Here is a 22,674-nt window from a genome sequence, read left to right as displayed (position 1 = left end):
CCTGGGAAGCGCGCTCCTCAGATATTAGTTCTCGGGTTAGTGTTAGCAGACTATAGGCGAAACCACCTTAAGTGCTATCTGTTAATGTTTATTAAATTAGCATTAGAATTGAGAGGTTTTTAATATCTTTTGTCCTTATAGCTAAATACACTCATTATTAAAGCCATAAAGTTGTCTGCCTGCTACATTGGAATCTCCACTGAGTAATTGTTTTTGGTGGATTTTATTTAACTTTATATAAAATGTATCATCATACATGAACAAGCACCTCACAAAACAAAAACATTTCATTTTCATAATTAAAACTTTTGAATGGTAGGCCTAGTGTGTGGATCAGAGACAAGATCTTGACACCTCATTAACTATAATTTGTTCTGTGAACAGCTCAGATACCACCTTCTCGAAAGTCTTCTGCATAAAATAGAAATGGAATTCAGCGCGACTTCACTAAATTTGGATTACCTGGAGTTCCTTTGTCATCAGGAGCAGTATCTTCTGCAGGCCCCGTCTAATCACATTGAAGTACCTCCTGCTATCACCCTGGCTTTGCAAGAGCTCTTTGACCTTGTGAGGGCACATCTGGAACGTCCAGCCCCATGTGTCACACAAGAAGTCACTGCCACCAAAGGACGACCCAAGATTTTGATTGAAGAACAATGTTTGAAATAAATGCTCCATACACAACTTCCTGTGCCTTGCATAGCCACACTGATGGGTGTTTCAAGAAGAACAATCTTAAGAAGAATGAAAGAGTATGAGATCTGTGTTAGGGACACATATAATTCCATCAGTGATGAGGAACTTGACAATTTGGTTTCTTCTGTCTAGAATGATCTACCAAATGCAGGCTACAAGATGGTCAGAGGGAGGCTGCAGTCAATGGGCTACAGGGTTCGGTGGAGAAGAGTTGCAGCCTCCATGCATAGGGTTGATTCCATGGGCATCATATCAAGGTTGTCAAGTCTTGGCTGTGCTGTACGCAGAATGTACTCTATACCAGGGCCCTTGTCTCTGGTACACGTGGACACAAACCACAAGTTGATCCAGTTTGTATTAACATCAAATTTATTTGAAGTTTGTTCATCTACAGCCCTGGGTGGATTGGTGTGAGGTGGTGGTGGGGCTTTGGAGAAGATTTCCTGCCGATCAACACTGGCAGCTTATATCTATGTGTCATGGAGGTCTCGGGACTCACAGATATTCAGAGACATGTGGACAGTTTACCAGTGTTTTCAGCAGGAAATAGTTATTACTACAAATTGTTACCCCCCCCCCCCCACAGAAACTGGATCTGGCTATAGTGGGAAAATCTTTGTTTTTTTATTATTTGTGAGAACTTGAAAGCCCTTAAATTGCTTTCAGCAAAGTAAACAAAACTTGGAAAAAATATATGCTCATTCACCAGCAGTTTCTAATCTGGGGTCTAAAGTGGTCAGGCTTGCAAGTGTATTTGGTTATTTGTCTATCCTAGCCTGTTGCAGTGTATATTTCCTGTATATTTTGCATGTAAAATGTTGTTTGTTATGTCAGTGCTTAATATTATGATGTAGTCTTCATGAACTTTGTTTTAACCCGACTTAATGGCTTTCTTCATCTTGGCCAGGGACTGCATTTGAAAAGTAGCCACTTGACTAAAATTGACACATTTTCAGAAATGCCAGCAACAATACTGATAATGAACACCCCTCTAACAGACTCTCAGTTGGTTTAGAAAAAAGACTTTTAAGAGAAAAGAAAGCCTTCCTTTGGTTTTGCATTTTTCTCTTTTTTGTTAGCTGTGCACAACATATCAGAAGAATACATTACAATTAAATTAGTTAAGAAATAACAGATTGCGTATATACAATATTAAGGTGATAACAACAACCCTCACTGTCTCTAGGTGCTGCTTCAGACAGGGCATTCTGCAGCAGGGACACCACCCGTCGTGCAGCATCCTGCTAATCTCCCTATCACAACAGCCCCCATAACAGAATAACATTAGTGTATGATTCAGTAGGGCTAGTCCAGGTCTGGAAAGTAGTTGGGCCAGATTTTCAAACCAAGAAATTTAGCTGGGCCAGACATTTTCAGCGGCCCAGTAAGCAGCAGGTAATGGCATTTTAAACGAACACAAATCAAGGTACATTATTTTAAAAAGCTACAACTGAACAGAGACTGAGAGCAATATTTTTTTTCCACTTCTGAAATAAGGCAAATATTCTGGTCGTATCTGACCTAGACGCATCTCAAAGTGCATAAAAAGAAAAAAAATGTCTATTAGATTGTAAACTGCCAGACATAGAAAAAGGGAAAATCGGCTATAATCATCATCCGCTTATCATCATCCGGGCTCACCTGGAGCTGCTCCCGGAGGTGCCGCTATGACTCATGGGTAACATGCCAGAATGGGACGGCACCTGTAGGCTGGACCAGTTGTCATGGGACGGCAACATGAACAGACAGGTAGACGAGCTGTCTGAATAAGCAGCTGCAAGTATAACACAATAAATGAAGCAGGTATGTGGTGGGCAGTGTTACAGCGTCTTTAATATGGTCAATACAGAAAAGGCATGTCATCATGTTAGGTATATACTGCCTCCAGTTACTTAATGCCTAACTTTAATACATTGATTGATTTGTTCACTGCTGCAGCCTGTGTCAACTTTCCTTTCAGACAGATGTAAAGTCCTTTCTGTTTTTGTTCTGTGGAGTTTTTTTTTAACAGCATATGGCTGAATTCTGTTAAACCTCAGACTGAAGAAAATTGTGTTAATTGAAAAGCAAATATGAAAAACTCAGTCCGCAGGAATGTTTTTCAGAAGATTTCTGTGGACTTTTGGAAATTTCACGAAATTCCATTGCTTGATTACATAAACACTGAGTGAGATTTCATTCCCATTACTGCAACGTATGAAGAGGATTATGACTTATTACTTTAGGTTATCGGACTGAGTGAGTTTTGGAAATTTACTCTTCAATCGATAACTGAAGCAGTGCTGTGAATGCAGAGGTTATATACGTCGCATATCAACAGAACTGTATGTTTATATCTTATCTTAATTATTTTGATTAAATGTCTGACTATTCCCAATATGTGTGAACATACTTGGCCAAATAAAGCTGATTCTGATTCAGTCAGAGGGTAATCGTCGGTGTGCTGTACTATCGTGGTGACCCACACAGAGAGCTTAGGACCATGATTTCAGTGTGCGCTTGTGTGAGGGGACAGGCAGGGCGGCTGCTCACTGGGTGATGCACTCCTGTGGGTATAGGGGCTGGGATAGGGTGCGGAGCGGTTACTCCTCAAGGAGGAGTAACGGTCACAGCTGTGGGGGGAGGAGAAGGAGAGGGTGCTCCCAACCTGGGGGTGTGGGTTTGATGAAGAGCAGAGAGACCCTGAGCCTGGGATGAACCAGCTGCCTACTGAAACGAAAGTGGATAAAGACAGAAACTAGAACCTCAAACTAAACAACACAAACAACAATATCAAGTTATATTCAATCATTAAACAGTTATATATTTAATCTAAAGAATAGTAATAAATATCGTTCCCATTCAAAATATCATTTACGGGTGAATCTTATGACTTGCATTGGGAAACAGGAAATGGGCCAAGCTGCAGGGCCAGTTCAAAGGCATAGTGCGAGGCGCCCAGAAAGGGGGCGCGGTCTGGGTGGAGTCAGCTAAAGAAGAAAAAGGCCTGACCTTTTTCTGGATGCTGTGGACTGTGTTTGTGTGTGAGCTGCAGCTGCATGTTCCTTACATTTTTTTATCAACACCAGCACCGTGAGGTTTGGCCTGGACTGGGTCCTGTCCTGCACGGTTGAAGGCATGTTGACTGATGGTCAGCCCGTGTTCTGTTGGATCCCACAGAAAGGAAATGGGAATCCCATTTGGATCGGATGCTGACAGTTGAAAAAAAAAAACTCATGTCTGTGTGTTATGAAAGAATATCAATAAATGTTTCCGAAAGGGGATGACTCATTTGGTAATTATTTACGGCTTATGTTATGGCTGCCAATTTACAGTCTTTACTGAAGTCTGACTTCTTTCGAGTCACCTTTAATATAGATTGGACACTCTCTATGCAATGTGCAATACTTATATAGATGGTAAATGTTTACCTGCTTGCACAGATGGTTGATTAGGTAATTAGTGTAAGTCTGTGTGGGTGTGTGTGTGTGTGTGTGTGTGTGTGTGTGTCCAATCGCATGTATGTTCAAGGTCCATAGTAAAAAATATACACTGATCAAGAGATGCCCGAAAGTGGATGAAAGAGGACATTAGTGGGGGTATCACTTAGTGTAACGGGTGCAGGAAAATGAGTAGGACTTCAAGCCATATAATGACCCACTGTCCTTATCTAGCTCTTAATATAGTATGCATACAGTGATGTATCTACAATGGACAACTACTATAAGCAGATAGCACAGCACAGGTGCTTAATCTGTATGCTATTTCCATCCATCCATCCATTGTCCAAACCGCTTATCGTTAATTATTCGCTTATTATTCGCGGGGGGTCCGGAGCCTATCCCGGAATCAATGGGCACGAGGTAGGGAACAACCCAGGATGGGGGGCCAGCCCATTGCAGCTCACACTCACACACCATTCACTCACACATGCACACCTACGGGCAATTTAGCAACTCCAATTAGTCTCAGCATGTTTTTGGACTGTGGGGGGAAACCGGAGTACCCGGAGGAAACCCCACAACGACATGGGGAGAACATGTAAACTCCACACCAATGTAACCCAGGCGCAGACTCGAACCCGGGTCCCAGAGATGTGAGGCAACAGTGCTAACCACTGCACCACCTGCACCCTGTATGCTATTTCATTCTATAAAAAGAAACTTACTGTACTGTACAAAAAAGTATTTCACCACTGCTTCTTCCTCAGCTCCCACTGTTTGCTAGCACATGCATCTTTTGATTTCTTATTGCAATCTGTGCTTTATTTTTTTCGTGAAATGTAAGTGCAGTATCTGTTTATTAAGTGCAGTGGTTAAATATGTACATTATTATTTCAGTACTGTGTATACTGTCCTTAATGTCTTGCCTCTCATATAACTTGAGATACGCCAAAATTGACATGCAATTTTCCTGGTTCCAAATGCGGAAGTCGATGGATACCTGTACTTTATATGCTGTAGTGTGCTGGGTGTCAGACATTGCAATGCACCTTGCTTTGATTTTGACCCGTTAGATCAGAGGGAGGTAATCTTATCCAGAAAGGGCCGCTGTGTATGATGGTTTTCACTGCAACTCTCTGAACAGCGACCCTAACGGTCATCCCAATACATTGATCTTGCTAGCATATTTAAATGTGTACCTATTCAGGAATATAGTGGTGAAGGCATTCAGAGGAGGACTGATGATTATTAGAGGGAACAAAGGGGCTTTTCAGACAGATTTTCGCCCTAGTCCAGTACTCATTCACAGCCTAATACACCGTGTTTCAGTTTCTCTTGATAGTCAATACATGTCACAGGATGTACATTACTCTGATGGGCAGACCCTCTTACATATGATGGAAACACTACAACAACTTAAGAATAAGGGTCAGAAGAGTGAAATACATATAATGAGTGTGTAGCTCAGCAGACTAAGACTCTGTGGCTGTGATCAGAAGGTCGACAGTTCGTGCTCAGAATTGGCAGAATAGCCACATGTCCACAGGCTTTTGAACAAGACCTGAAAACCCTGGGGGCCTCAAGGTAGCAGTGTCTTCACTGTCACCCCCAAGCTTGTTCTTGCCTTTATAGAGAGTAAGATGGGGCAAATTATTAATCCCATGGGGCCTCAGCAGAATTACAAATCAGTACAAGGAAAATAGTTGTTAATTTTACATACTACCTTCTGCTGGCCTTATGAGAATATTCAGATTATCATTTTTCCCAATAATTGCAATTTTAACATTAAATTTATGATTTTCCCATGGTCCTGTGGCCGCTTTATATGGTAATTATTGATGAAAACTTTTTTGGAAAGTGAAACAATATTAAAATTGCTTTATTGCGTAAAAAAAAACTGTTTTTGTTTAGTAAAATAATGTTTTTTCGCTCTTTATACTGCCGTCTTGTGGCAAAATTTAAGTACTGCAGTTTGAAAATAATTAAATGATTTCTTCGCAAAATTGCAGTACCTACGTTTGGCCACGAGATGGCAGCAAGAAAATTGAAAAATTATTTTCCCACGGTCTAATAGCAGCTTTTAGATGTTATTTCTTCATTAAAATAATTTGACTTGGTCCAATGTATTTTTAATACAAACAATTACCACACAAAGCTGCTACTAGACCGTGGGAAAATAATTTTTCTATTTTCTTGCTGCCATCTCGTGGCAAAATTTAAGTACTGCAGTTTGAAAATAATTAAATGATTTCTTCGCAAAATTGCAGTACCTACGTTTGGCCACGAGATGGCAGCAAGAAAATTGAAAAATTATTTTCCCACGGTCTAATAGCAGCTTTTAGATGTTATTTCTTCATTAAAATAATTTGACTTGGTCCAATGTATTTTTAATACAAACAATTACCACACAAAGCTGCTACTAGACCGTGGGAAAATAATTTTTCTATTTTCTTGCTGCCATCTCGTGGCCAAAAGTAGGTACTGCAGTTTGAAAACAAATGATTTCTTGCCGAAATTGCAATACCTACTTTTGGCCACGAGATGGCAGCAAGAAAATAGAAAAATTATTTTCCCACGGTCTAATAGCAGCTTTTAGATGTTATTTCTTCATTAAAATAATTTGACTTGGTCCAATGTATTTTTAATACAAACAATTACCACACAAAGCTGCTACTAGACCGTGGGAAAATAATTTTTCTATTTTCTTGCTGCCATCTCGTGGCCAAAAGTAGGTACTGCAGTTTGAAAACAAATGATTTCTTGCCGAAATTGCAATACCTACTTTTGGCCACGAGATGGCAGCAAGAAAATAGAAAAATTATTTTCCCACGGTCTAATAACAGCTTTTAGATGTTATTTCTTCATTAAAATAATTTGACTTGGTCCAATGTATTTTTAATACAAACAACTACCACACAAAGCTGCCACTAGACCGTGGGAAAATAATTTTTCTATTTTCTTGCTGCCATCTCGTGGCCAAACGTAGGTACTGCAGTTTGAAAACAAATGATTTCTTGCCGAAATTGCAATACCTACTTTTGGCCACGAGATGGCAGCAAGAAAATAGAAAAATTATTTTCCCACGGTCTAATAGCAGCTTTTAGATGTTATTTCTTCATTAAAATAATTTGACTTGGTCCAATGTATTTTTAATACAAACAATTACCACACAAAGCTGCTACTAGACCGTGGGAAAATAATTTTTCTATTTTCTTGCTGCCATCTCGTGGCCAAAAGTAGGTACTGCAGTTTGAAAACAAATGATTTCTTGCCGAAATTGCAATACCTACTTTTGGCCACGAGATGGCAGCAAGAAAATAGAAAAATTATTTTCCCACGGTCTAATAGCAGCTTTTAGATGTTATTTCTTCATTAAAATAATTTGACTTGGTCCAATGTATTTTTAATACAAACAATTACCACACAAAGCTGCTACTAGACCGTGGGAAAATAATTTTTCTATTTTCTTGCTGCCATCTCGTGGCCAAAAGTAGGTACTGCAGTTTGAAAACAAATGATTTCTTGCCGAAATTGCAATACCTACTTTTGGCCACGAGATGGCAGCAAGAAAATAGAAAAATTATTTTCCCACGGTCTAATAACAGCTTTTAGATGTTATTTCTTCATTAAAATAATTTGACTTGGTCCAATGTATTTTTAATACAAACAACTACCACACAAAGCTGCCACTAGACCGTGGGAAAATAATTTTTCTATTTTCTTGCTGCCATCTCGTGGCCAAACGTAGGTACTGCAATTTTTTGAAGAAATCATTTAATTATTTTCAAACTGCAGTACTTAAATTTTGCCACAAGACGGCAGTATAAAGAGTGAAAAAACATTATTTTACTAAACAAAAACAGTTTTTTTTACGCAATAAAGCAATTTTAATATTGTTTCACTTTCTAAAAAAGTTTTCATCAATAATTACCATATTAAGCGGCCACAGAACCATGGGAAAATCATAAATTTAATGTTAAAATTGCAATTATGGGGAAATATGATAATCTGAATATTCTCATGAGGCCAGCAGAAGGTAGTATGTAAAATTAACAACTATTTTCCTTGTACTGATTTGTAATTCTGCTGAGGCCCCATGGGATTAATAATTTGCCCCATCTTACTCTCTATAAAGGCAAGAACAAGCTTGGGGGTGACAGTGAAGACACTGCTACCTTGAGGCCCCCAGGGTTTTCAGGTCTTGTTCAAAAGCCTGTGGACATGTGGCTATTCTGCCAATTCCGAGCACGAACTGTCGACCTTCTGATCACAGCCACAGAGTCTTAGTCTGCTGAGCTACACACTCATTATATGTATTTCACTCTTCTGACCCTTATTCTTAAGTTGTTGTAGTGTTTCCATCATATGTAAGAGGGCCTGCCCATCAGATTAATGTACATCCTGTGACATGTATTGACTATCAAGAGAAACTGAAACACGGTGTATTAGGCTGTCAATGAGTACTGGACTAGGGCGAAAATCTGTCTGAAAAGCCCCTTTGTTCCCTCTAATAATCATCAGTCCTCCTCTGAATGCCTTCACCACTATATTCCTGAATAGGTACACATTTAAATATGCTAGTAAGATCAATGTATTGGGATAACCGTTAGGGTCGCTGTTCAGAGAGTTGCAGTGAAAACCATCATACACAGCGGCCCTTTCTGGATAAGATTACCTCCCTCTGATCTAACGGGTCAAAATCAAAGCAAGGTGCATTGCAATGTCTGACACCCAGCACACTACAGCATATAAAGTACAGGTATCCATCGACTTCCGCATTTGGAACCAGGACCACTTGTTGCATGTCAATTTTGGCGTATCTCAAGTTATATGAGAGGCAAGACATTAAGGACAGTATACACAGTACTGAAATAATAATGTACATATTAAACCACAGCACTTAATAAACAGATAATGCACTTACATTTCACGAAAAATATAAAGCACAGATTGCAATAAGAAATCAAAAGATGCATGTGCTAGCAAACAGTGGGAGCTGAGGAAGAAGCAGTGGTGAAATACTTTTTTGTACAGTACAGTAAGTTTCTTTTTATAGAATGAAATAGCATACAGGGGGGGCGGCATGGTGGTGCAGTGGTTAGCACTGTTGCCTCACACCTCTGGGACCCGGGTTCGAGTCTGCGCCTGGGTTACATTGGTGTGGAGTTTGCATGTTCTCCCCATGTCGTTGTGGGGTTTCCTCCGGGTACTCCGGTTTCCCCCCACAGTCCAAAAACATGCTGAGACTAATTGGAGTTGCTAAATTGCCCGTAGGTGTGCATGTGTGAGTGAATGGTGTGTGAGTGTGAGCTGCGATGGGCTGGCCCCCCATCCTGGGTTGTTCCCTGCATCGTGCCCATTGATTCCGGGATAGGCTCCGGACCCCCCGCGACCCAGTAAGATAAGTGGTTTGGACAATGGATGGATGGATGGAAATAGCATACAGATTAAGCACCTGTGCTGTGCTCTCTGCTTATAGTAGCTGTCCATTGTAGATACATCACTGTATGCATACTATATTAAGTGCTAGATAAGGACAGTGGGTCATTATTGGCTTGCAGTCCTGCTCATTTTCCTGCACCCGTTACACTAAGTGATACCCCCACTAATGTCCTATTTCATCCACTTTCGGGCATCTCTTGATCAGTGTATATTTTTTACTATGGACCTTGGACATACATGCGATTGGACACACACACACACACACACTTAGACTAATTACCTAATCAACCATCTGTGCAAGCAGGTAAACATTTACCATCTATATAAGTATTGCACATTGCATAGAGAGTGTCCAATCTATATTAAAGGTGACTCGAAAGAAGTCAGACTTCAGTAAAGACTGTAAATTGGCAGCCATAACATAAGCCGTAAATAATTACCAAATGAGTCATCCCCTTTCGGAAACATTTATTGATATTCTTTCATAACACACAGACATGAGTTTTTTTTTTCAACTGTCAGCATCCGATCCAAATGGGATTCCCATTTCCTTTCTGTGGGATCCAACAGAACACGGGCTGACCATCAGTCAACATGCCTTCAACCGTGCAGGACAGGACCCAGTCCAGGCCAAACCTCACGGTGCTGGTGTTGATAAAAAAATGTAAGGAACATGCAGCTGCAGCTCACACACAAACACAGTCCACAGCATCCAGAAAAAGGCCAGGCCTTTTTCTTCTTTAGCTGACTCCGCCCAGACCGCGCCCCCTTCTGGGCGCCTCGCACTATGCCTTTGAACTGGCCCTGCAGCTTGGCCCGTTTCCTGTTTCCCAATGCAAGTCATAAGATTCACCCATAAATGATATTTTGAATTGGAACGATATTTATTACTATTGTTTAGATTAAATATATAACTGTTTAATGATTGAATATAACTTGATATTGTTGTTTGTGTTGTTTAGTTTGAGGTTCTAGTTTCTGTCTTTATCCACTTTCGTTTCAGTAGGCAGCTGGTTCATCCCAGGCTCAGGGTCTCTGTGCTCTTCATCAAACCCACACCCCCAGGTTGGGAGCACCCTCTCCTTCTCCTCCTCCCACGGCTGTGACCGTTACTCCTCCTTGAGGAGTAACCGCTCCGCACCCTATCCCAGCCCCTATACCCACAGGAGTGCATCACCCAGTGACCAGCCGCCCTGCCTGTCCCCTCACACAAGTGCACACTGAAATCATGGTCCTAAGCTCTCTGTGTGGGTCACCACGATAGTACAGCACACCGACGATTACCCTCTGACTGAATCAGAATCAGCTTTATTTGGTCAAGTATGTTCACACATATTGGGAATAGTCAGACATTTAATCAAAATAATTAAGATAAGATATAAACATACAGTTCTGTTGATATGCGACGTATATAACCTCTGCATTCACAGCACTGCTTCAGTTATCGATTGAAGAGTAAATTTCCAAAACTCACTCAGTCCGATAACCTAAAGTAATAAGTCATAATCCTCTTCATACGTTGCAGTAATGGGAATGAAATCTCACTCAGTGTTTATGTAATCGAGCGATGGAATTTCGTGAAATTTCCAAAAGTCCACAGAAATCTTCTGAAAAACATTCCTGCGGACTGAGTTTTTCATATTTGCTTTTCAATTAACACAATTTTCTTCAATCTGAGGTTTAACAGAATTCAGCCATATGCTGTTAAAAAAAAAACTCTACAGAACAAAAACAGAAAGGACTTTACATCTGTCTGAAAGGAAAGTTGACACAGGCTACAGCAGTGAACAAATCAATCAATGTATTAAAGTTAGGCATTAAGTAACTGGAGGCAGTATATACCTAACATGATGACGTGCCTTTTCTGTATTGACCATATTAAAGACGCTGTAACACTGCCCACCACATACCTGCTTCATTTATTGTGTTATACTTGCAGCTGCTTATTCAGACAGCTCGTCTACCTGTCTGTTCATGTTGCCGTCCCATGACAACTGGTCCAGCCTACAGGTGCCGTCCCATTCTGGCATGTTACCCATGAGTCATAGCGGCACCTCCGGGAGCAGCTCCAGGTGAGCCCGGATGATGATAAGCGGATGATAATTATAGCCGATTTTTCCCTTTTTCTTTATGTCTGGCAGTTTACCATCTAATAGGCATTTTTTTTCTTTTTATGCACTTTGAGATGCGTCTAGGTCAGATACGACCAGAATATTTGCCTTATTTCAGAAGTGGAAAAAAAATATTGCTCTCAGTCTCTGTTCAGTTGTAGCTTTTTAAAATAATGTACCTTGATTTGTGTTCGTTTAAAATGCCATTACCTGCTGCTTACTGGGCCGCTGAAAATGTCTGGCCCAGCTAAATTTCTTGGTTTGAAAATCTGGCCCAACTACTTTCCAGACCTGGACTAGCCCTACTGAATCATACACTAATGTTATTCTGTTATGTGGGCTGTTGTGATAGGGAGATTAGCAGAATGCTGCACGACGGGTGGTGTCCCTGCTGCAGAATGCCCTGTCTGAAGCAGCACCTAGAGACAGTGAGGGTTGTTGTTATCACCTTAATATTGTATATACACAATCTGTTATTTCTTAACTAATTTAATTGTAATGTATTCTTCTGATATGTTGTGCACAGCTAACAAAAAAGAGAAAAATGCAAAACCAAAGGAAGGCTTTCTTTTCTCTTAAAAGTCTTTTTTCTAAACCAACTGAGAGTCTGTTAGAGAGGTGTTCATTATCAGTATTGTTGCTGGCATTTCTGAAAATGTGTCAATTTTAGTCAAGTGGCTACTTTTCAAATGCAGTCCCTGGCCAAGATGAAGAAAGCCATTAAGTCGGGTTAAAACAAAGTTCATGAAGACTACATCATAATATTAAGCACTGACATAACAAACAACATTTTACATGCAAAATATACAGGAAATATACACTGCAACAGGCTAGGATAGACAAATAACCAAATACACTTGCAAGCCTGACCACTTTAGACCCCAGATTAGAAACTGCTGGTGAATGAGCATATATTTTTTCCAAGTTTTGTTTACTTTGCTGAAAGCAATTTAAGGGTTTTCAAGTTCTCACAAATAATAAAAAAACAAAGATTTTCCCACTATAGCCAGATCCAGTTTCTGTGGGGGGGGTGACAATTTGTAGTAATAACTATTTCCTGCTGAAAACACTGGTAAACTGTCCACATGTCTCTGAATATCTGTGAGTCCCGAGACCTCCATGACACATAGATATAAGCTGCCAGTGTTGATCGGCAGGAAATCTTCTCCAAAGCCCCACCACCACCTCACACCAATCCACCCAGGGCTGTAGATGAACAAACTTCAAATAAATTTGATGTTAATACAAACTGGATCAACTTGTGGTTTGTGTCCACGTGTACCAGAGACAAGGGCCCTGGTATAGAGTACATTCTGCGTACAGCACAGCCAAGACTTGACAACCTTGATATGATGCCCATGGAATCAACCCTATGCATGGAGGCTGCAACTCTTCTCCACCAAACCCTGTAGCCCATTGACTGCAGCCTCCCTCTGACCATCTTGTAGCCTGCGTTTGGTAGATCATTCCAGACAGAAGAAACCAAATTGTCAAGTTCCTCATCACTGATGGAATTATATGTGTTCCTAACACAGAGCTCATACTCTTTCATTCTTCTTAAGATTGTTCTTCTTGAAACACCCATCAGTGTGGCTATGCAAGGGACAGTAAGTTCAGTATGGAGCATTTCTTTCAAACGTTGTTCTTCAATCAAAATCTTGGGTCGTCCTTTGGTGGCAGTGACTTCTTGTGTGACACATGGGGCTGGACGTTCCAGATGTGCCCTCACAAGGTCAAAGAGCTCTTGCAAAGCCAGGGTGATAGCAGGAGGTACTTCAATGTGATTAGACAGGGCCTGCAGAAGATACAGCTCCTGATGACAAAGGAACTCCAGGTAATCCAGATTTAGTGGAGTCGCGCTGAATCCCATTTCTATTTTATGCAGAAGACTTTCGAGAAGGTGGTATCTGAGCTGTTCACAGAACAAATTATAGTTAATGAGGTGTCAAGATCTTGTCTCTGATCTTGTCTCACACTAGGCCTACCATTCAAAAGTTTTAATTATGAAAATGAAATGTTTTTGTTTTGTGAGGTGCTTGTTCATGTATGATGATACATTTTATATAAAGTTAAATAAAATCCACCAAAAACACTTACTCAGTGGAGATTCCCATGTAGCACGCAGACAACTTCATGGCTTTAATAATGAGTGTATTTAGCAGCTACAAGGACAAAAGATATTAAAAACCTCTCCATTCTAATGCTAATTTAATAAACATTAATAGATAGCACTTAAGGTGGTTTCGCCTATAGTCTGCTAACACTAACCCGAGAACTAATATATGAGGAGCGCGCTTCCCAGGATTTGAATTTATTAAATTGGCTTTGTGATGTTGTATTAAGAAATGTTATTCACAATGCAATTTACCGTACATTGGCCCATTCTTTTATATACGGTAAGACGTACCGGGAAATTCCCAAATTATGATAGCAGACTGTGAATAAACAATATTGCACGAGATACCAGCTATACCGCATTGAATTCCAACTCTGCATTAATTAAGACACACGCGATTCCAATCCTTAACGTGGAATATGAAAGCAGAATCTCTAAAAGGTGTGAACTCAGTGTAAGACTTACTTGCTCCGACGTCATGACAGTGTGAATCCCACATCCATTGGTCAATTATCTTCATCTTCTACCAAAGCAGACGCGATCGCGTAGATAGGGTCCAGCGAACGCGAGCGCTTAGAGAGCATGGATTTTCTGCTCGCGAGCGCATGCGCGCGTGGTTTTTATGCGCACGACTTTTGGCACTAATTTGACCCCATACGGGGGATTTATTTGGGAGAACCACGCAGGACTGACGTAAATGACCGGACTGTGGAATCATACTTTAACGCGGACTTAAATACACAGCAACAATCAACATGAATCAAAACAGCTAGTAACACGGGGATTCCACACTGGGTAGATGAGGGGGCGTTGCACACGGGAGGCTCGGACGATCGGGGCGTGACAGGTGTCACGAAAAACTTAAGTTTAATATTTATATTGTTGTATACTTGTCTACCGTCCAAGGGCTCGCACAAACAAATGAAAGCAGCATATATATTTTTTTAATTAAAAGTGATATATATATTTATTTGAAAGTCAGTGTCATCAAAGCAATTATAAGTCAAATTCATTGTTAAATACTGTATTGTTTCATCGAAGTTCTAACATATTGGTCCTGGAAGATCACAATCTTTGCAACTTTGAAAGCAGCAATAAAATCTGTTATTTAATTGTTGTCTCAGTTGATGTCAACTGATGTTGATGTCGATGCTGGAAAAATGATACTGATTGCGGTGCTCTCTCCTGGTTCTCGTTTCACAGGCAGTATCATGAGTAGGTCTTGGTGTTGTCACAGTGACCTGCTTCCGAAAAATTATTTGTACAAGTAAGTGAGGAAACAAGACAGAGACTTACGAAGTTTTCTATCAGTACGAGGCTCGGTGGCCAATGGGATAAAGTTTAGAATTGTAAATAACTAATTTGCAAGGTGAATGTACCTGCACATTTCTACGTATCTGGAATACCGGACATTTTCCTGGTGGGAGGATTGATTTGCGGATCGGCAAGATTCATTGTGGGATCTTTAATCCCTGTCCAGCCCTGGTGTATCGTATGCGTTGTTTTTCTGTATATCATAGTGCCTTTGCCATAGATATATAGTTTCAGTCAAAACATGTAACTGTTTCATTTCCCTGTAAGCACGTGTGATTCAAACTGAATCATAACTGAATGTGTGTGTTTACGATTGTTCTATTACCTCATTAGTAAAGTTAATTATATTGATTATAAGAACAGTGATACCTCCCTTTCGAATAAAAATAATGACCAAGTAATATATGTCCTCAGCCCAAAACTTAATATATATCTTCAGCCTTGTGTGAAAACTAGGAATGCTGTTAACGCTAAATTGACCTGCGCCTTTTCAAAAGCACCCCGTTTTCTGCATGATGATATGAGACAGCAGGGGTACCGCTAATCACAGACCGGTGTCGCACATTGCAACTGCACACGTACATATTAGCGCAAGAATTTGGGACGTGCTCTACCAAGTCCTCTTCCTGTTCCGCAGCGACGTTCGAGGATGTCCAGTCCCGGGGGAAGATCATGGGGATGGTGTAGGGCACCTTCTCCCGACCCTTGTAACAAAGGCATGTGCACATGGACTGAAAGTGAAGCATCTCGGGATAGACGCAGAACAGACCTCTCCGCACTGAGCCCTCCAGGTCAGAGGTGGTGCTGTTGACCCTAGCACAAGTTTTGTGTCCCTGCATGTTCTGAGACAGCAAAGCCTGGCACTCAGCATCCTGTCTCTCATCCTCAGTGTTCAGAGTCATGAAGCGTAGCACCACGAGGTTGAGGAATGCTCCGATGACCGTCAAGCCTATCAGGATGTAGAAGAAGCTGAAGGCCACATATTTAGGGTTGTTCTGCAGTGCGTGGTCTTTCTGCAGAGCCACGTAGTCCCCGAAGCCTATTGTGGTAAGAGTAATAAAACAATAGTAATATGCCTGAAAGAAGCTCCAGTCTTCATAGTGAGAGAAAGCCGCTGCACCGATACCCAGGATGCTGACGCAGGAAAGGAAGCCAATGGTAACCATGTTGGCCATGGAGACCTCGGTCTTATGCATTCTGAGGAGCTTCTTGATTCGGCAGAGCAAGTACCTGACGAACGTGTTGATGCGCTCACCCAGACTCTGGAACATGACCAGAGTGAGTGGGATCCCCAGCACGGCATAGAACATGCAGAACACCTTTCCTCCATCTGTGCTGGGAGCCGCGTGTCCATAACCTAGAGAGTAAGCACGTTTTGATATAGACATTATGCATGTTTCCAAGTCTTTTTTCCATCTACCAACCAAACATAGCTTGTGGGGCCTGGAGCCTATCGAAGACAGCAGTTCAGCACAAGGTAGGGGTACATCCTGGATGGGAGACCAATCACAGAGCCCTGCACTCTGTGCACAATCTAGAAAAGCCAGTCAATCTGTATATGTGTGGATAGCATAAGGAACTGGGGCACCTGAAGGATGCATGCAAACTCTATGGATACAGAACAGAGGTGGAATTTGAATCTCCATTTCTGAAGGTGTGAGTCAACAGTCCGACCCACTGTGATACCCTGTCTTCCTGGCAAATATTCTTTATTTGAAACCTTTCACTCAAATTTGCTGCGTTTGTATTTTTTTCCATTTGTTTGTCTCTGTGACTTGTTTTTTTTTTTTTTTTTTTGGGGGGGGGGGGGGATCTATTTAAGTTTGCATAATGTTTCCCATTATGCAAGGGTTTTTGTGTGCTCCTGTTCCTAGAAATGCGTCCATCCATCTTCTAACTGCAGGCTCTGGGTCGCAGGGAGGGGTGCAGCCAATCCCAGGCAGCATAGGGCACGCGGCTGGGGTACACCCTGGATGGCATGCCAGTATTTCCTAGAAATGATAATTTGAACTAATGGTCCGGAAAATATGGCACCATTGCACAGCTGTTGGGGAGTTTTTTTTCCACGTGTACACAAAACACTAAAAGTGCAGGTAGCCTGGTACGTTTACAGTACATTTCCAAATATATATAAAACATTTCTTATATGGGGATTTTCGTACCTTTTCCCCTTTCAGATTTTACCCCCCCACACATTTAAGATCAGAGGATCCCACAGAGACATCGCTAACCAAACAACTGGAAGATATTGCGTTTTAGTGCAAATACCCTATAGGAAAAAGTTTGGGATGACCAAATCCACAGTTTTACTTAGACAATATTAGTCATATATATTGGATGTTATTCAAATTCCCATTAAGGCATTGATAGTTATTCATGTTATTATGTATCTTTTCTTACCTATTGTTGTGATCACTGTGATCGCAAAATAAAATGATCCCGCGAATTTCCACTGGAGGCCCGCTTTATGAGGCTCCAGCTGTAAAAGGACCCATTCAAGCTCGTCAAAATGAATTTCAGTTAAATTATACTTCGTCATCAACTCCAGTTTCCTCTTCTGCATCTTCTTTCTCTGCGTGGTTTCCAGTTTAGATTCCAGTGCATCGAAGATCGCAGCCCCAAAAAGCAAATAGACTATCGTGCAGATTATCAGGGCGAGTGTCCTCACGTTTTGCCTCTTCATGATCTAGTTCAGTAGCCGCACTTTAGTTGGGAATGTTAGTTTTGAGGATCGATAAGTCATCGGCATTGCTAACCTTTCGCAGCTTCTTCTGGAAAATCCGGTGTCAGCCCAAAGATGCGTTCCGAATTCGGTCAGGGAAGATGACATTCACGGGAGCTGTTTGTTCAGCACCACCCCACTTCTGAGACTTGTGGAAATTTCCTCCGAAGTTGTATTTGCGTTTGCTGTGATGGCAGTACGAAAGGGGGAAATGTTCGCTGTGCTTCTCTGGTGTGTATTCTCCCCAATTAATAGTATAAATAAATAAACATATTTAACAGAATTTTTTTAAAATAACTGAAATGCCTTGCTTAGTCCCGGGACTGAATTACTCAGTGACTCTAAATTATTGTCATACGGCTTACCGCGGAGAGCACTGCGGAAAAGCTATAAATATAAGATTATTTAAAGTCATTGTTGTTACATGTTTGCATAGCTATCATGAGGGTAAGTGACACCCATTTAATCTTCTATAACGGTAACTTTGATAGCTATACGTATTTGAACATTTGTCAACAGCAATATTAAAATTGAATACATGAGAGGATCAATGAGAAATTAATCTGTTTAAATAATAATGACGTTCATTATTTTTTATTAGAAATATGGTTATATATCTATATTTAACATTGCGTATTATATACTCAGTAGAGCCTATAAGTATTCGAATAAAGTTGTTGCAGACATACGTGTTGAATAGAAAATACAGCGTACATATGGGCCAAGCTGATATTTAATCATAAAGATACAAATGACAATGCTTTCAAAATGAACAATGCATCTTTTTCCTCCGGCTAAAAAAATATAAAATTATTTTAGAATTGTGCGGTAAATTATCCCTTTCATTTACAAGTAAAATTCTATTGCTGAAGGTTATGTGTATGTTACATTTAAAGACTTTAAATGAATTTGCTTAACTGTTAAAATACCTGGTCTTATTCAATTGTTGAAGTACTTTAAAAATTGAAAACAATACAGAAACAATACAAATTGGTATGAAATCAAGGTCTGTATTTTTTACATATGTATTTGGATTATTACGTTTAATAATTCGAGAAATTCTTAGGATACGTCCGCTATGCTTATTCTTTAATATTTTACACACTTACTAAAAGCCATTTAAAAGAAATTATCCCGATTTATTTGTGTATACATAATTATTTAAACTGCACAGAATACTGCATTTTGTTTTGCCACGCTGACCCACAAAGTCATCTTACAAGATTACGAGGCGTTACATGTCAAACAAAGTTAAATACCTATATATGAAGGGTAAAGGACACTTCCTTGTCGTAGAACTTTACATGATCATGCATGATAGCCTTTTGTATATGTGGTCAGTGTCTTTACATGTCATTATAGTATAATATTGTAATTGCTGCTTAATTCTGATTCTCCAGTCCATGGTAGAAGTACAAGATAAGTTTGAAAAAGCAAAGCAATTTGATTTCGCAACAAAAATTAATTTCAAATTATACGAAACGTAACTTAAAATTTGAGCGGAGTCAATGTTGACCCTTACGCTGTTTAAACAGCCGGTTTCCAAGACTCACAAGATGTTGTCTGGCAACGTAGTTATCCTTTACTTAGCTGTGTCAATATTAAAAGGCATTTGCGGGTCCCATGAATATCTTCTATTCCCTTCTGGTAATAGTACAATTTTAATTGGGTCATTTTATATGTATTTTCAGTATATGATGTATGACATTTAAAAAATTACACTGTGATATGGTTTTAAAGTTACACTAAGTAATAATTATGCCATCGCAAATGCATGAAAATCAAGAGAATGGCAAAACTCTCCTGATAATTAAATAAACTTTGACACAGAAATGTGTATTGATGTCAATCAATAGAAGAGCATGATACAACATTATAATACAAATGTATGATATTACAGTATGAATGTCATCTACTGCATTTTCTTGGGCTCACCATGACCCTGTACTGAATTAGGTGTTACAGAAGATGGACAAATGGTATTCATTTCATTTGGAGTTCAGTGTTTGGCATAATCTTCAGCTGTGGACGTCAATCCATATATATAGTTCTCTCGTCGAGTTACAGAAATAAATGCTTTAAAGTAATGTAAACTAAGATATATTTTAGAAAACAATGATAAATAAATTACGAATGTAATGGACAACTAAGCCTACATAGGTAATTATTGGGTTAAGGAATGTAGGTTGTATATATGAGAGAATAGGCAGGGGTGAAGAAGACAGGTCAGCTATGGAAGACTTGTTCAAGGCAAAACTGTAATCCATTAAAGTGCTTATGGAGACTTTTCCGGTCATCCTGACTTATGTTGTCATACTGAAAAATGCCAGTGTCACCTAGGCAATTGGTAACAACCAGTAACCCCCCCCCCCCCCCATCCCATCCCATCAGCTGAATAACAGGCATGTCCTGGCAGTTTGCCGCTAATGCATGCTAACAAACTTGGAATGGCATATATACAAAGTACCAGGTATTTAATCTCCTCATTCTTCTTTTCAATCATCAAGGTAAAAAAAAATGCTATTTTGAAACAAACTAAAGAATATTTATACTGTATCTGCTAGAACCTTCGCGCTCCAGTCAGTGTGGGGCTTTACTGTATGTGCTCTATGCTTAGATCCAGTTACATCAGCCTGAAACTGTGGCTTGGTCTCCAAAGTAACCAAGGTCAGCAGATGTTATAACACCTGCCAATGGAAAGTTAATTTCATATGCAAATAACAATAGAATAACTAGTAAAATATCTTCCTATTTTTCCTTTTTAAAGGTAATTGCCAAGGTACAAATATACTACACATTGCATAATCCAGTATAGCAGTATAGCAGTATAGCAGTATAGCAGGCACTAATCACCATTTGAAACTAAACAGCTAACAGTTAAGTAAAAGTAAAGAGAGGAAGGTCTTAGATGAAAATGAAATGCATTCTTCTTTTTAGTATTGAGAAGTATCCAAATATGTGAACAGTCCTTGTAATCTGAAATGAAATGTATCTTCAAGTACTGAAATATTTTCTGTGTTGTTATGGAGTGTTATCGCTTGCCGTGGCGAAGCAAGTTGAAGATGCACTCTAAGATCATTGCATGGAAATAGTGACACGTCTGATAAAGGGCTTACATAAGGACAGACCTGTTTCTAGCAGGCAGAAATGCCATCTTGATTCTGTAGGTTTATATGACCAGGTCCTTCTGTGTGGATTGCAAGAATGTAGACAAATCCAGAGCAAATTATTTTTAGTATTGTACCATATTGTTCATTCTGTTAAAGGTCATATACTGAATGTTCTTTGGTAAGTGCGTGGTTGGAAAACCTTGGTATGCGTGAGCAGTAGCTCATACACTGCTATACGCAAAACAAAATACACGTGCCGAGGAGAAGGATTTTATTATACCGCTGGATAACTTTTTACAATAATGGAAGAAAAGCTGTTTTCTGATCACATTTTTGCAGCATGATATTTTAATGTTATTACGACAGGTAGCTTTTAGTGGACCATGGTAATTAAAGTAACCTGTTTTGGAAACGCACATACGTAATCTCATCGCAGCTCATGCTGATTCTGATCTCCGATAAGGCCAAAGGGTTTTAGTTAATCCAGGTGTGTACTTGTGGACGGAAGGGAGCAGGTATAAAGATTCCCACATTAGTACCCAAGCATCCTCATTGAACTGTCCACCACAGAAGTCAGGAGGACTCCAAGGTTTGTCATAAAATTTTTTTTAATATATTTTAATTGCGCTTTACTTAGTGTCCTGCACTATAATAAAGGTGAATAGCACATATTTAGTAAGAAAATGGAAGAAGGTCAAGCCATAGACGGCTGTTTGTGAAAAATGTTACTTTGATTTTCCAGTTATTACAGGTACGATGATTTATATGGGAAAACTGACTGGAGCCTGTCTTCTTGCACTGGTGATGCTATTGCAAATTGCAGATTCTTTTCCCAACAGTGAGATGATACAAGGCAAGTCTGAAATATCATTCATTTGCTGAATGTGCGACAAAAAAAAAAAATATACATAATAGTTATAAATATAGCAATTTTTTTGTGTTTTCAATAATGCATATCTACATATCATGATTATCGGTACAGAACTGAACTGAAGAAATACTGAGTAATCAAAGAGGAGCCTTGATGAGACTCTTCCCATTTTCCCCGTGTCCCATACTACCTGCAACCACCCCAAAAGGAAGCTGCAAAGAGTGCAAGCTCAAGAAGAACAAGTACTTCTCAAGGCCAGGAGCCCCCATTTTCCAGTGTGAGGGCTGTTGCTTCTCCAGAGCTTATCCTACCCCCCTGAGGTCCAAGATGACAATGGTGGTCCCCAAGAACATAACGTCTGAGGCAACTTGCTGCGTAGCTAAAGAAGTTAAAACGGTAGGCATCTTTAAGGACTTGACATAAATGATTTTGAAGCTATACTGAGTCTAGGAAGCTTTGGGATACAGCCCATCTCAAACCCTTGTTCAAGGACTAAAAGATGCTAACCAGACCTTTTTCATATCCACAATCCTGTAACCTTGCATTTTGGAATTCAGAACTTAGAAGTATTTCACTTTATGAAATATGTATTCAAAACAATAGATACTTTAGCATTTCATTTACATTACAGGTGATCGTTGCATTTATCTAATTTATTTAAACATGTCATCCACTGCTTACTGTGTGAATTAAAATTTCCTGTCATTGTTGCTTTTTTCCAGCTCATCGTGATGGACAACACAAAGCTAGAGAACCACACAGACTGTCACTGTAGTACCTGCTATTACCATAAGTTATAGACCACAGGAATGAGCTTTTGACTTTCATAATGTTTGAAATCATTATTAGGAAATAATTGTGTCTGTTCAT

General features: G+C 39.9%; 2 protein-coding genes across 3 annotated transcripts in view; one reads left to right on the top strand and one right to left on the bottom strand.

Moving 5' to 3' along the window:
* The window catches only part of LOC125707077 (glycoprotein hormones alpha chain-like), a 24,844-nt gene extending 2,170 nt beyond the window's left edge, over positions 1-22,674 (top strand). The window contains exons 2-4 of one of the 2 annotated variants that reach the window (XM_048973968.1): positions 21,676-21,790; positions 22,017-22,200; positions 22,527-22,674. In XM_048973968.1, the coding sequence (XP_048829925.1) occupies positions 21,690-21,790; positions 22,017-22,200; positions 22,527-22,604 (363 nt within the window). In that variant the 5' untranslated portion in view covers positions 21,676-21,689 and the 3' untranslated portion in view covers positions 22,605-22,674. Of the gene's footprint in view, positions 1-384; positions 812-21,675; positions 21,791-22,016; positions 22,201-22,526 lie in introns of those variants that run through there. The other variant, XR_007382170.1, reaches the window with a different exon arrangement.
* On the bottom strand, positions 15,572-17,784 carry kcnk3b (potassium channel, subfamily K, member 3b). Its single transcript, XM_048974216.1, has 2 exons — positions 17,502-17,784; positions 15,572-16,458 (listed from the first exon to the last, which is right to left on the bottom strand). The coding sequence occupies exons 1-2, from the start codon at positions 17,782-17,784 to the stop codon at positions 15,572-15,574; spliced, it is 1,170 nt and encodes a 389-aa protein (XP_048830173.1).

The sequence above is a fragment of the Brienomyrus brachyistius genome, chromosome 14 (assembly GCF_023856365.1).
Source record: "Brienomyrus brachyistius isolate T26 chromosome 14, BBRACH_0.4, whole genome shotgun sequence".
Taxonomy (NCBI): domain Eukaryota; kingdom Metazoa; phylum Chordata; class Actinopteri; order Osteoglossiformes; family Mormyridae; genus Brienomyrus; species Brienomyrus brachyistius.
Note: the sequence above shows the minus strand (reverse complement) of the source record. Positions and strands in the feature narration are given on the sequence as shown.